The 15,169-nt window shown below is 42.9% G+C and overlaps 1 protein-coding gene across 1 annotated transcript; it reads right to left on the bottom strand.

Moving 5' to 3' along the window:
* Positions 1-414: 414 nt before the first annotated feature.
* On the bottom strand, positions 415-14,860 carry rspry1 (ring finger and SPRY domain containing 1). The gene is made up of 15 exons (XM_005935791.3): positions 14,434-14,860; positions 13,372-13,990; positions 11,787-11,839; positions 8,736-8,848; positions 7,587-7,713; positions 7,402-7,460; positions 6,052-6,118; positions 5,288-5,419; positions 5,050-5,165; positions 4,815-4,958; positions 4,593-4,704; positions 4,212-4,314; positions 3,915-4,067; positions 2,533-2,637; positions 415-2,427 (listed from the first exon to the last, which is right to left on the bottom strand). Exons 2-15 carry the CDS (start codon positions 13,767-13,769, stop codon positions 2,331-2,333), a joined length of 1,779 nt encoding a protein of 592 aa, XP_005935853.1. The 5' UTR covers positions 13,770-13,990; positions 14,434-14,860; the 3' UTR covers positions 415-2,330.
* Between the last annotated feature and the right edge of the window lie 309 nt (positions 14,861-15,169).

The following is a 15,169-nucleotide window of genomic DNA, read 5'->3' as shown; positions in this document are numbered from 1 at the left end:
TAAAGTACTTCATGTACATTTTTATGCCAAATCAGACTTCGTAGGTTATTATCATACCAAGCAGGATTAGGACTTTCCAAAAGGAGTTATTAAAATACAAAATGATGTTTAAACTGTTTTGCTGTGTCACTTTTCCCCTGACACATCTGTCCTGAGTGCATCGGGCTTCATGTGAGCCTGAGACAGTGCCCAGTGTTTTCTGCACTGTAATTCTTTGTGATAAATTACCAACACACCAAGCGACAAAAACATAGCAATAGATCCCTGACTAATATCCAGAGGAGACGGAGATCAGCTGTTACTTAAAGAGTTGCTGTGTGTGTTTAAAAATGTCCACATTTCACAGGCCAGTGGGTAAAATGATCAGTGAGTGTATCAATAGTTTGGTTTTGTAGCAGGAGTCACACAAAAGAATCACATGAACATACATTTATTACAAATGTCACAATCCAGGAAACAATTCTTCAATAAATCACATCTTTGGGAACTCGGGGAGATTTTCCTTTACAGATGTATTAAATACATTCTCTCTCTCTCTCTCTCTCACTCTGTCACACACACACACACACACACACACACACACACACACACACCTCCATGGATAAGGTGCTCCAGGAAAATACAACATAGCAAACAACGACCATACCGGTCTTTTGTAATACCGAGAGATTCTGCTGTTGTCATAAACCGTTCTAGTATCGTGTGAATGATTTTACTGATTTTGTTCATGCAGCATGAAGCGTCAACTCCTTCAGAAACTATAAGAACAGGATAAATGTAAAATTGCTGTCATTTGAAATGCCATTGGGCGTTTTAAAATTGTACAATACAATTTTACTGAATTATGATTTAACGTACGATTAATTTTGTCACCTGTTTCCAAAATACAAACATAATTCAGTCAACCCAGAGATGCTTCAAGTAAAGGATGGACAGAAAGACAAACACAAGGCAAAAGACAAGAAGAGGGAAGATGAAGAAAAGGGAGCAGGAGTTGTACAGAACCTGCGTTTTTACTCAGCCTGAGCACTTCTGACAAACTTTGCTTTTAACACAAGATCACCAGCAGCGCTGTGACGTGCAGCACGTGAACGATCAATCCACATTTCCTCCTGCAATCCACCGCTCAGCTCGTGAGCCAACATCAGCGTTCAGCCTCATTTTAAGTGACCAACTAAAAACTTTTTGTGGACTGAAAAGTGTCAGGTTTGTCATCACAAACCAAAAATCAAACAGCCTCTCAGACAAGCTCGACTCCTGTTCCCCAACTGTTGGCACTAATCAAGTTTTACAGTGTGTGGTGGTGCGAGTACACACTTCCCTTACACTGGTTCTTTAAAATGTGCATTTATAACCGGGAGGAAGAAACCTGACTGCGATCACTTGTATGTGACTTTAATGTAAATTTTAATCCCCACATTCTGTGGTTGCTTTATAAACGAGTAAAGCACAAAAAGGAGGGTCAAATCAATCAGTTCTTATTCAGACAGAAACACGTTATTTCTGCCATTTACTTTCTTTTGTGATTTGCTTTGTAAACTTAATCAGAAAATTGAACTCAAGCGATTAAAGTCAATTAGACAGAGTAGAATCTGAGATTTTAGCCAACAATAGAATGAAAAACCTCCTACTGGGTGATCGATCAGTACAGACGGGAAAGCTGCCCAGGGTTTGAGTGTTGGAGAAAATGAAAATGCTACAGTGAGAACACAATTACTCACGCATCTGTAAGCAAAAAAAGAAAGTAAGACACGTTTCAAGTTTGTACCTTCGGTTTAATACTGTACTACAGGCTGCGTTTTCCTCTGTGACCAAGCCCTGTCACGTCTGCAGACGTGTGCATGACAGCGATGGGGTTAAATAGTAGCAGCCTCAGGACTGAAAGCACAAGTGGGGTCCTCGTGATGGAAAGGTTCTTTGTTTTTAAATAGCTTTACACGGGGCCTGGAGATAGGAACTCGGTTCTGTCTGTAGCCGAGTTACACGGTCTCTGCGCTTTTATTTGGAAAAAAAAAAAAGTAGAAAGTTTTCTTGGCCCAGCTTCTGCAGCGAGTTGTCAGAAGGATATAAAAGAGGAGATGTAGATAGACGAGGAAAAGCTCCTGGGGGTTCCAGCTGTCGGTTTTTTGCCCCTCCTCTCATCTCCTTTCTTTCATCTATCCACCCCTCCATTGCCGCCATCTCGTCTGACCAGAATTCAGCGTTCTGCCATCATCGCAACACTGTGGCAACGTCCTCGCAGCCCTGTGGGGTAAGAGGGGATTAGAGGAGGAGGAGGAAGCTAAAGGGCTTGTGTGTCTCCGTTTACTGGAGCGAGCGCAGGAAGTGTGTCAGGAGACGTGTGCAATGAGTCTGACGCGGGTCTGGATGTCGTGACGGCAGAGGGGGCACGTCTCTAACTGTAAGGCACACTCCATACACATACCACTGTGGAAAAGAGACGGGACAAAGTCAGATTGTTCCTGTTTAAGGAGTGAACAAAAATGAACTTGAGTTTCACAGACGTTTTATTGACAGCAGAAGAACACATACCCATGTCCACAGGGCCGCAGCTCTGTGTCGGCCATGACGTCACAACACAGCGTGCAGCAGTTGTCTCGGATGCTAACCTGCCTCATTAAGGCCAGACGCCGGTGTCTAGGAAACACACGCACACAAATACACACGTGACGTTTCTATACACATGCAGGTGCACCGTCTGCTGGGGTTTGTTCTGTCTAAGGAAAAAGAAGACTGGACACACACACGGACAGTTTTCATGCAATCGTTCCTTCTCGTCACGCCGTCTCGCTTTCCCACAGCGTTCAAAATCGATGTGTGGGGGGAGTGACTGATCAGAGTCATTACACTCATTTAGAGCCATGCATTTCAAGTTCAAAATAATCCCCAATTACCTTACGGTGCTCTGAAACAAGCTGTCTTAACCCCTTTTTTAATTAAAAAAATGTTAATTGTTGCATTTTTTGCAAATGTAAAAATAAAGCAGTAAATAAAATAAAATCCAGATGTGGAATATGCAACTCAAACGGTTACATTTAGGTTTCTTTTTAAAGGTCACATTTTATGTGCATTTTTAGGACGAACAAGCTAACGTTGAGCTGCTGAAGCTCAGCTGACAGATTTTCTGTGGGACAGCTGCTTAATGCGTCATGCTGCACACGGTGGTGTGGACAGACGCTTGGTTTTTAGATGCAGCCATTTCTATTGCGTCAGTCTTTCCTTCATTTAGCCCGACTGTGTTTCAAAGAAAAGACAAAAACAGGAAATGAAAAGCTGTCCATCCTTTTCATTTGTCAGTCAGTGACAGGACACTATAACAAACACCTACGTCGAGTCTTTTCTTTGTCCACGTTATTTTGCTATTTTTGTTGATGATGTTTTAGAGACGCGATGATCCAACTGTGGTAACGTTCAAGGTCCCGTTGTTGCAACAGATCGCTGCAAAGTTGAGTAAACAACGTCCTGACACAGAGGAACATTAGAGCTTTGTATTAAGCAGCTGTAGCCCGTCTCCATCCTGTCTTATTAAATCAGATATGACATCAGGGTTTTGTTTTTGCTCCACTTTCAGAGTATGGTTGCGTGGTTACACTGAGCCAAGACCGAGCATCTGCCCAGAGCAAAGTTTGACGTGTAGGAGACAAATGCACTGAAGATTTTAATGTTACCGTTGAAATAAAAGTGCTGGTTTGATGCAGCCGACAGACTCTAATGAGAGGTTTAAAGAATGATGAGTGAATGAATTCGTTGTATAAAGCGCTTTGAGTGCTCAGAGTAAAAAAGCTATACAAGAACCATTCAGAGGACAGTTTAGTTACAGCAGATTACACACTGCTTTCCCAACCTCTCACAGCATCATCCAACACCACGAAGTAAATAAATAAAATAGGTCACGGACCTGTTTCATGTCTTACCTGGGCAGGATGATCTTTTCACTGGGCAGCAGTGAAGCAAAGTCATTGAAGGTGCTGAACTTGACAGAAGGTGGGTGACGGAAAGGCTTGGCCCCGAAGTTAAACTCACACTGCTGGTACGACATGAAGCTGGCTGCCGCGAAGAAGCCGGACCTGGCACAGAGGGGAAGAAAACACGGGGATAAATGAGAGAAAATGTGGAGAGACAGAACAAAATAAAGAGAAAAATGAGGAAAGGAGAGGAAGGGAGGAAGTGAAACATGACGAGAGGAGATGACAGACTTTGTGTGGACTCACGTGGCAGATGAGAACACCTGTTTCTCTGGCGGGAGCTGATGTCCGTTCAGGTAAAAGATCATCTGCTTTTTGCTGAGATCCAACAGGAAGCCGATGGCATCTCCTAAAGGGAACGCACACGCAGCAGAATGAAGCTTTGGCGTGCTATTACTGTTATCTGTGTGGGATGTGGGCCAGAGCCTGAATGTTGGCAGTGACAGCGTGGGCGCTAAAAATCACAAAACAGTCACGCCGAAATAACAAAGCTATTTCCAAACATTGACACTCATGTCATTATAACACAGGCTTCTTAAAATGGGAACATTTGAAAATGTCTTTAAAGTCAGCAAAAAGATGGCAGCAATGCCTGATTATAACTACATGTATGTCAGTACAGCGTACCCTCCTTCCAGCAGGGGTGAGCATGAGGTTTACTGCGAGCGTTGTACCAGATTAGCTGCCTGCAGCCATCGTACGCACACGAGTATTCATCATCTCCTATTCCATAACCTTCCTGTAACACACACACACACACAGATTAGGTGGTGCAGTCAACCCAAAGGAGAATATCTCATCAGATTCAGAACACTTTGCTAAGGGCAAACTGTAAAAGTGTGCAAGTACATGGTTTAGGAACTTGCTGTCCTTGGTGGCCCATCCGATCTGCATCACCCCCGATGTGATAACCGTCACCTCGTAGTACCAAACGCCCGAATCCACACAGAATGTACAGCGCACGCTCTCAAAGGATGAGGCATCACATCGCGCCTGAAGACGAGCAAACAGAAGGAGCAAAGGTTCAGACTTTTCAGTTACAATAAAAACTCTGCATCGAATCTGCATTCACACGCAGACTGACCTCGAGTCCAGTCGGGGAGATCTTGAGGTACTCGCTAACATCGTTGCTGTTCAGCATGGCGTTGATATTCGTGAGGTTGACTTTTTCGTAGGTGAACTGACGACCGTCCTTTAGGACTGGATGGAGAAGAGCGGGAGAAAAATGATAGCTTTTCTTTTGTCGGTGACTCAGAGGATTATAATTGGCTCATCTAAGAAACTACACTGGCACAGAACAGGTGAAACATGGGGCTACTCACACAAGTTGTCAAGGCTCCACTGTGCACAAAATCCAACCTGCCTCTTTAGATAGTCAGGATGTTCTGCCCAAGACTCCAGAACAGCCAGACGATCGCTGATCGAAGACTCGGACACAGTCAGCTTGTTCTCGCCTAAGCAAAGGAAACCAGAACGTCTGAATCTGTGAACCTCGCACAATGCGTCACAACACTGCTGTGTGTAAAAGCATCCCTACACGGGAGGATCTCAATTAGCTGAGCATCAGCAGCTTCAGTGCTGTTTGTGCACCGCATCGAGCTACAGTCGCCCACGTTTCAGGAGCACTCGGAGCAGAATTGACAACACAAATGGGAGAAAACATGTTCAAGAACAAACAGCATCAATAAAACGTGAGCCATTTGAAATGAAGCAAAACAAATCACATGAAGCCCTGTCTCTAAACAGACCTCACAGTTCTTTATGCAGTGACTTCAATTAAATATGTAGGGGGCAGCTCAATGCTGGCATATTAGAGAAACTATAGGAAAAGATTTGTAACTGAGACCATTACGTCCTAGTCGTGAAATACAGAGAAGTGGTGGGTTTTAGTGCTATTATGCTTCATCGCTCAGGCAATAAAACTGCTAAACAAAAGCACTCATCTGAATTCTGTGAAACACTAATCGACAGCAGAAGAGCCGTTTACAGCTCCTCGGCTCATTTATCTGATAACACACGTCTTATTTCACCAGCCTAATCGTGAGTCTTCGTTTTTAAACTGGCTTCATATAGTGAGTGAACCTACTTGTCTGAGAGAACTTCTCCAAAGCGATGAGAGCAAACAGCATGACAGTGGGGTGGGCCTCGGAGCTCTGGAGGAACCACAAATATTACACATTCATTTTCCACATATTTCACCAATTAAACAAACCATTAACTTTCATGTTATAATTCAACCTTAACGCTCCCTTGAGTACTTTATAAAAAGTCGCTGCAGTGACGTGATCGCATTCATGTTCGCAGTGGCACAAATACAACCAGTCCAAAGAAACGCACTTATTCCCACTAAATTTGGCCACTTCAATATTGCGTCTGTTGTCTTTGTCAGAAAATGCTGATGTGTTTTGTTGCTGTTGTTAGACCAGCCTGAAATGCGCACTGCAACAGACCCGACTTCTTTATAGCTCTGACAAAACTTGGTGACGCAGTGTCACAGAAAAAGTGCAGCTCTTATCTAATAAACAGCGAGAGCGATCCCAGCAGATGTAGCAGAGTGGTGTCCACATCTTTATAGTCCACCGTCTCTGCCATGCATCATCGGGGATTTGTAACCTGGCTGCTCGACGTGATTGGACCTTACCAGACTTCGTTTTAAGTAACCTGAAGCTTTCTCACTGTTCTTGCAAGTAGAACGTTACCCTAGGGCTGCTCAATTAATCGAATTGTAATCTCGATTACGATCTGGGCTTTCAACGATCATTAAAAATGACTGAGCCGATTATTAGCCCCTCCCTCGTGCTTTACTCTCGCGCTGCTCCGTGTGGCAAATCGAGCGCACCTCTCTGCATTTCGAACACGTGTCACAACAATTAAGAGCAGCGGTCTCCAACCTTTTTTGCGACCGGTACCGGTCCGAGGCCCGGGGGTTGGGGACCGCTGATTAAGAGGACCCGAGGGAAGCTCGGAAAGCTCAGCAGAAGTTATTTGGAGAGGAGAGTGACTGCCGTTGGTTGAAAAGAGGTAAAAAAAACTTCAGTGGTGTGGAAACATTACGGGTTCAGTCAGACGTGGATCAAGTAGACACAGTGTGAACTTTGCTACAGTGTAGCTGCACCACAGAGCAACACTGCAAAGCTCACTAAACACAGATGTTTACATTTTTCATTTGTTTCTTATTTTATATTATTTTTAAAGTCATTATTCAACACATTGTTATTGTTAAATAAATATCGTCAAATAATCGAGACGATTATCGTGATTATCATTTTTGCCATAATCGAGCAGCCCTAGGTTACCCGGTGTTATAGAGCTCCGTCTGAAGGATAATAAAAGCTCTCGGACCACAAGGCATCAGCAAATTGTAGGCAATGTGCAACAGTGTCATTCGTGCAGCATACCACACACTAAACAACACCGCGTGTCAAGGTCTGCTCACCAGGCTCTCTAGAAGGTATTCAAGGGTTCCAGGGCTCAACAACCCAATACTGGGCAATCCTACAAAATAAAAGGTGTTGTAAGAAACAGGGCAAACGTACCAAACATTTGGTCTTTCTTTAGGTTTATTGAAAACATAAAAATACCAAAAATTAAACACAAATAAACCAGAACTGTGGACTGTACCGGCTAGCTTCTCTGCCAGGCATCCCAGGACCGCAGTGGTGTTTCTGTGTTTAGCGGGGTTTAGAGCGTCTTGTTGTGCAACGGCTGAACTCAGACTCAACATGTCCGAGAGTTTCTGGAGAGCATCCTGAACAGAAAAGGAAAACTTCAGCGAGGATCATTCATTGTTTCTCCAAACAACCTAAAGTCAAGCACCACAGAAAGCTGGAACGCTTCTGTTTTAAACATTTAAAAACACTTCCATGATCCTGACAGATGATGCTACAAGGACATAAACCAGGATTATTCCATGCACAGTTGGCGCGGAGCACCCACAATTTCTATTCTAAGATTGTACTGATTGAGTCTTAGGGCCCCGTGATCGGAAGGTCAGGGGTTCGATTCCCCTGAACGGCTACCCTGTGGTACCCCTGAGCAAGGTACCGTCCCTACACACTTCTACCCAGGCGGCCAATGGCAGCCCACTGCTTCACTGAGTGAATGGGTTAAATGCAGGAAGGAATTTCCCCACAGGGATCAATAAAGTATACCTTATTATTATTATTACATGATATTGTGTGAAATATAAGTTCCACTGGATTCACTGCATTTCTGTGGGATACTGTGAGGAGCTCACTCTGTTCAGAGTGTAACGGTACGGCCTCTGTCCCCACATCACTGATCATGGAAGCAGGAGGCACATTTTATTTGTTCAAAGAAGTTTAAAAAAAAAAGGTTGTGGGTGAAGGGGGGGATCGGAGGGGAAAAAACAAAAATGTTTTAGCTGAATGAGCACTTCTTGTTCTACACAAGATTAATCTATCCTGGACAATAATAACAATAACTGTGATTTCATTTTTATCATTTCTAATTAATAGAAATGATAAGAAATCTACAAAAATAGCTGCACTTCCTTTAATCTGTGTGACTTGAGTGAAAATTGAAACTAATGATTTAAAATGCTGCTTCCAAATATAAACGAGCATCTTTTTAACTGAAACATATGCGCAGAGAAATGTGAGTGAGCGAGCGTCATCAAAATACAGAAAAGGGGAAAGAACAAGTCAAAGATTGTTGTTCTGATTAGAGCTGCAGTCAAACAGAAAGGCCAAGGAACGGCAGATTTAAGATCACATCCATTACTTTCTAGGTTAAAGGTCAGATTGATACCTTGGTGGGTAGAGGACACTCATCCAGGAGAAGTGTGATCACTGCAGGGCCTAGTGGATCATCCAGTGGAATCACTCGTATCAGAGACTGGACAACCTCCAGCCAGCCGTCATCTAAGAGAAAACAAGAAACTTTCAACCGAGATTTTGTATCACTTTTGTTATTTTACACTGTTGGTTTTTGGTAATCTGCCTCCTTGAGAATCAAAAGATTCGTCATTGTCATTAAGCAGTCACACAACATATTTCTGTATGATAGTTCTCAGCTTAAAACACAGAAAGACTTCAAATAAATAAATACACACAACAGGGAAACGAATAAAGAGGCAGCATTGTAGCCGCACGTTTTAAAGTGCAGGAGTCCAGTGCATGGCCCGAGGTGCCTGCATGCGTGCGTCTGTTGGTTCTTGCTTCAGTGGTCCTATACCGTCCTCCAGAAAGAACAGGGACAAAGTTTATCACCGGGTGGGCGGAGATCATAAAGCCGCTGGGGGCTTAACAGGTTAAGCTTTCTGGGGGAAAAAAGAGCCTCTGCTGGTCCTTCTCTACCAGGCGAGATGTAAATTAAGGCACAGGCCAGGTCAGCCGTGACATGAATGCCCTAGATCTTACGGTTCTTTACCTGCTCTACCTCACGGTAGTGAGCATGTTGTGTCTTCCAAAATACATAATTAAAATCTAAGGTGCAATTATTAAATGGTCCCACAAGATTTTGCCTCATTTTCTGATGCATTCAGCTAGAACAGAGTTGTGCACAGATGCTGTTTGGATACTGGCATTATATGGTTGACACTCGTGTTCTGTCTGTAGGGCAAACCAGCCGTCATTGAGCCCACACTAGCAAAAGTAGCAGCACACTTCTTGGTCTCTTTTCTGAGACTTGTTTGTTCATTTGTACAAGGTGTATTTAATCTGGCTCAAATTCCATGATTTGTCCATTTCATCTGAATGATCTCCAGTGAGATGTTTCTGAAAGGAGCAAGTATCTGTGGACTGACGATGCTGGTTGGAAAATTAAAACTGAAAAAAAGAAAGAATAAAACAGTCAACACTGTGTGAAATCAATGAGCATGTCTGGGTTGTTTTTCGCATAAACTCTTAAATAATAAATACTCAGTGCAAAATATAAATTCCTTTCTCTTCTCCATCATTTCCTTTCACAGCTGCTGTTAAAGCCTCATCCAAGCAAAGCTTCCTCTGCTGTTTCTCTCACAAGGAAAGAAGATGTTTGAGTATAAATCCGTGCTCACCAACATAACCCTCGGTTGTGAGTATAATACGCAGCCTACTAAAGCATGCATTTCCTGCCCATTAGGTGACTCAGTGAGAAATCCTTTCTGTAATATCACTCATGAAAGCCAACTATCTTATGAATAATTTACATTGCTTGCACGTGTCAAACAGAAAGTGACTGGCTAGCTGACTGATTTGCTTCTTGGCTGGACTCAGGGTTCAGGACTGCAAGCTAATACCCAGCTTGGCTGCTGTCAAGCCACACAACACCGAGCCTTGTGAGCGTCAAACACCATATGTGCATGACACCAGGCTTGTGCAAGAATTCACAAGGTAGCATACACATCCAAACACTGCACGCCTCAAGCAAATGTGAGGGCTTCAACCATATGCACACGAAACCACAAGCACAACAAAAAGAATTCAACAGAAACATCAAACTAGCACAAAATTATTCCATAAATAAAACTCACTAGATTGGGGTAAAAGTGTGAACTCTAATACATTATGTATGTGGGATAAATCACGACTGTGTCCCTTCCCCAAATGATGAACTGCTCCCCTCAGGCTGGGCAAGCTGGAGTACATATGCTGAGGAAGCAACCTTAGCTCGGGACTGCTGCAGTCCCACTCCTCTGCTCACATTCAGTCCACTCAGGTTTTGCGTATTTTGGTCAAAACTGTGCTTACTGTTAACAAGAGATTGCACAACCCAGACCAGTTTTGAACACTACAAATTGCACAATTGAAGCGTGCATGCACACTTATCTGAATAAGGGAGATGATACATCAATTCAAGACAAACAAACGGGGACTGAAAAATGACTAGAAGAAACAGGCCACAACTGGTGGGAGTCAAGCTCATACACGGAGCAGATCTCATCCAAGTGCTAATGCATGGTGTCATCCAACTTTAAACTTAGCAGTGCTACCATACAGGTGTGCTTTCATTATAACCTGAAAATAATTGGATCCACTTGGAAATCCTTTGTGGTTAAGGCGAGATTAGATGGAAAATAGAGGCACAACATAAATGTGACAAACTGTTAGCTGCACTTCCTGACCACTAGCATAATCTCACCAAGACTTTGTACTGGGGAGCAGGTTTAAGACCAGGTAATGTCTGATCCAGTGGCACCTTGCATTCGTTTCTCACGAGCACCTCTGTTGGGCAACTCTTAGACGAAGCGAGAGCTGCAGCGCATGTGGGAAAGCTTTAGAAGGATAAAGCCATTGTCACACATACGGGGTCTTTTCTGACAGATAAAGCAAACTCTGCTGCTGAATCGCCACGAAATGGTAACCAGTCAGTATGATGTCCAGAAGTGCGCATTTTAGAATACCACAGGTAAATTTGGAGCAAGCAAGTTTTCAAATAGTCCAGATATATCAAAGCAGAAAAACATCTACTGAGTTCAATGCACTGTAATGATACTTCCTTAGCACTTCTCATAAACAACTCCGACATTGAGCCTGAGGGGGGAAGGGAAAGCATATGCACACAGGACTGTTAATTCCTGGAACTCCTCTCTAGTCACTAATAAAGATAAACCCTCTCGATATTAGAGAAATGGGTTCATTTGACAAACCAAGAAATGTTTTTGTCACCTTATCATATCGTGTTTTCATCACAGAGCAAGTGTTCCTTCTTTCACACATCTGATAACCTTTGAACCAACAATAAAAGCTCTTATGTCACACAGAGCCACACTTCTTCACATTTTTAAAGAACACCGACTTGCCAGAGTGGTGTTTGTTTGCTGTGTGGCTTCATGTTTTGTGTTGAGCATGTGAACGTGTTTCAGAGAAGTTTCCTTACCCGTCTCTGCCATCTCATGCAGCGTGATCATGGAGTAAGGAGGCTCTTGATCACTGAAAAACAAGGCAGGGTTTTTTGTTTTACATCTTTTTCACTTTACCCAAAAATAACAAACTTGCGCGTGCACAATTAACACAAATGTAGTGATGCTCACTAAAAGCACTCAACCAGCCAAAGTGTTTGTGACCCTGTGATCACAGCATCTGGAATAATATCAACAAATGACTCATGTCTTTGTGCGTTTCTGTGATCACAGTAATGGATATGGACAACAGTGTTATCCTGTGGAGAGGCTGAAGCGAGTGTATAGTTACGATGTATCTGGTTCAGTGGATGTAACTGATGATAACGCTTCTGTTACCATTACTTATTGTAGCTGATCCCAAAAAAAATCAAACCCACTATCACTATAGCCAGCCACAGACTCGGCTTAATTCTCAGATTTCCTACCATTACTTAGTAATACTGCAAGTGAGATGTCCTTCATTAATTAGTCATATTGTTTGCACACTGTTGGAATAATGTTTTAAACACAGCCATTTTCAAACTGAGATTATGCAATAGTATTTTAAGTCTACTTTATTTTGCCAATACATCGATTTTAAGACAAACAGTGAACCTCTAAAACACTGTTAGTCCGATTTTTTGCAGCTTATTGTTGATTCATACATGTACTGTTATCCTGAAGAGGTTTAGTTGTGTGGCAACACACTGTTAAAACAGATGTCAGTGATGTTAAATGAAAAATCTGGAAATAAAAAAAAAAAGGGCAACTGAACAAGTGGCTGAATCAGACAGAACATGCTGAAAAAGCCAACATCAAACCACCGAGAGGCTGTGATGGAAAATCTGTTCTGTTGCTTTAGGTACAAACTGAGATGTTTGCACAGAAGGCTTTTAAACACGATGAAAGAAGAGTTAATAAAGACACTGTGGCTGTTATTTGGTGTATACTAAGAGACAGTTGCACAGATCTGTGACAACAGTCCCAGTGGACATGAAACACTCAGTAAAATCTCTCTTTTCTGATTATCTACAATCGCAAGGAAATCAGTTTTCCTTGGGAGCATCTCTTCTTATTGCATGAACTTCAGAAACATGACTCACTGTACTACACCTCAAAATGCAAGTTGGTTCTTCAACGACAACAAATACGTGGAGGAGGTGGCACGGGCTTATGGGTTCTACTTATTCAAAGCCACAGGTTCTACAAATTAATGCTTGCAACTGCAGCTCAGAGCTCTTAATCACCTTTGTTTTAAGCAGGCTTTTGTGTGAAAGTATTGATTTTTTTCATGAATAAGCTGCAGCTGCATGCTTTATTATTAATCTTTTCTTTATGAAAGATCCCAATTTCCTGAAAAAAAGAATAACTCCCCAGTTTATTGTTATAATACCACAAGAATAACACTGAACCCTAATTGACACCTAATTGTTAACCCACTGTTAACATTACAGGTTGACGTTATTTAAAAAAACCCAACAAGAATTAGGATAGACAGAATTTAAGAGCTGTAGACCAAGAACACCCTAAGTTTTCTTTTTGTTGAGCTTATTGAATAGTTGTTGGCATTTTCCAACTTACTTGTCTACAAGCGTCCTGATGACAGCCAGCGTGTCCAGCACCAGGCCATCTACATTCTGCTTTTTCCGTCTCGGCTCATGAGGCCCTCGACCTCGACGAGGTGGCCTGACCGGGTCCCTGGGCCGACTGCTCCGAGCCTCTGCGGCGTCAGCACCCACACCTGCACTGTGATCCACCCGCCTAGCTTGTCCTCGGGTTGCTCTCGATGAACCATGATGTTGGTCCTCCAAGTCACTATCTTCTCGACATACACAGCTATTACCCATGGTTCCAGAGTTGGAGACCAAACTGGCAAGTGTTTCCCAGAATGGATGAAGGGACTTTGAGGAAGAGAGGAAGAGCAGAACCTGTACAAGGCTCCTGCAGGCACAGAAAGTAATCCAGGTGGCTACTATCATATCATTTGGAGAGCTTGGTTTTGGGGGGTTCTTGTCCCTGTGGGCTGGGTGGGGCCAGTGCAAAAGACCATACTGTTGCCAAGCAGAGACTTGTGTGGGACTAGTGATAAATGGCTACTAAAATGAACCAGAAAAGGTCTGGTGATGCAGCCAGGAAAGCTCGGAACATCACAGGCAACCAAAGGCTTCAGTCAACCTCTCATCCAGGACTGGATGGATCGCTGTGAAGGCAACACAAACACAAAACAGAAAGCATTTAGCTCAGCTGCTTACTCAATCTGTCAGTGCCGCCAGCAGCAAATATTTAGACTTGCGGAAACGACACACCCCGTACGATAAATGTCAGCAGATTACAGAAGTTAATTATTGAAATTAAACATGACTCCCCTTTCTCTCAAACAAAAGCGCCACTAAACGACTTTCAGTTGTTTCAATCTACAGCTGTGCTGCTCAATTAAAAAGGCACAGTGTATCACACGGAGCAACTAAACGATGACACATTTTAGTATTGTTGACAAACAAGAGCTTTTCAGTTAGCTGACTTGCAAGCTAGCCACCCACAAAGCAAGCAGTTGTCACGTTAAAAAGGAAACTCAAGTTTCCCGAACTTGTTCTTATCATTAAAAGCCACAATGGTTCCATTTTGAACTAAAGACATACTTACGGTGCTATCTTGTAAAACAAACACCATTCGAAGCGCAGTCGAGCCAGACCAAAGTAGTTAACAAACCAGAAGGCTAACAAGGTAGCTGCGTTGTGTATGAGCTAGCCTCCGAGCTGTTAGCTTCGATTGCTGGACCCTCCTCCGATTCTCCCGTCGGACTACACAAGTTAGGTAACGAGAGGAACAACAAGCTGAGCGTGGTACTCGGGTATCAGGACACATTTACACCACCCGTCTATATTCCGCCGTAACACACCTTCGCTGAAGTAAAACAGCAACACGGTCATAGCGTACACATTTTAAACGACGCTACTAAGGAGCGCTAGCTGGTCGCTAAGTTCCGTAGCGCTGCCAGCTAAAAGGTTGGTCATCGTCAGCTGTGGATGCGAAGGCGAGACTGGAGGAGAAGGGAGGATTTTTCTCTCTAATGTTACGTGAACATAGGAGTTCTGCCTGATGGTTTTACTTTTTCTCTTAATACATGTATGAGGAAATAAGAAATATATGAATTAATTTGTTAATTTTAAAAGGAAATTGATTGCGCAACAAAAAGTTCAAAGAATTAAAGAAATGGTATGCTACACATGAGTTCAGTACAGCAGAGGGGGACTATAAGACTAGTAACCTTTAAATTTGTACACATTTTATTCGTTCAGCCTGAAACATTTACTAAAGCGACCCCCCCCCCCTTCAAAAAAAAAAGAAAGAAAGATTTCTTTTTTTTACTCTCCGAAAC

The sequence above is a fragment of the Haplochromis burtoni genome, unplaced genomic scaffold (genome assembly GCF_018398535.1).
Source record: "Haplochromis burtoni strain Fernald_Lab_line unplaced genomic scaffold, NCSU_Asbu1 Contig_201, whole genome shotgun sequence".
NCBI classification, from domain to species: Eukaryota; Metazoa; Chordata; class Actinopteri; order Cichliformes; family Cichlidae; genus Haplochromis; species Haplochromis burtoni.
The sequence above is the reverse complement of the archived record's forward strand: the minus strand, read 5'-3'. Positions and strand labels throughout refer to the sequence as shown.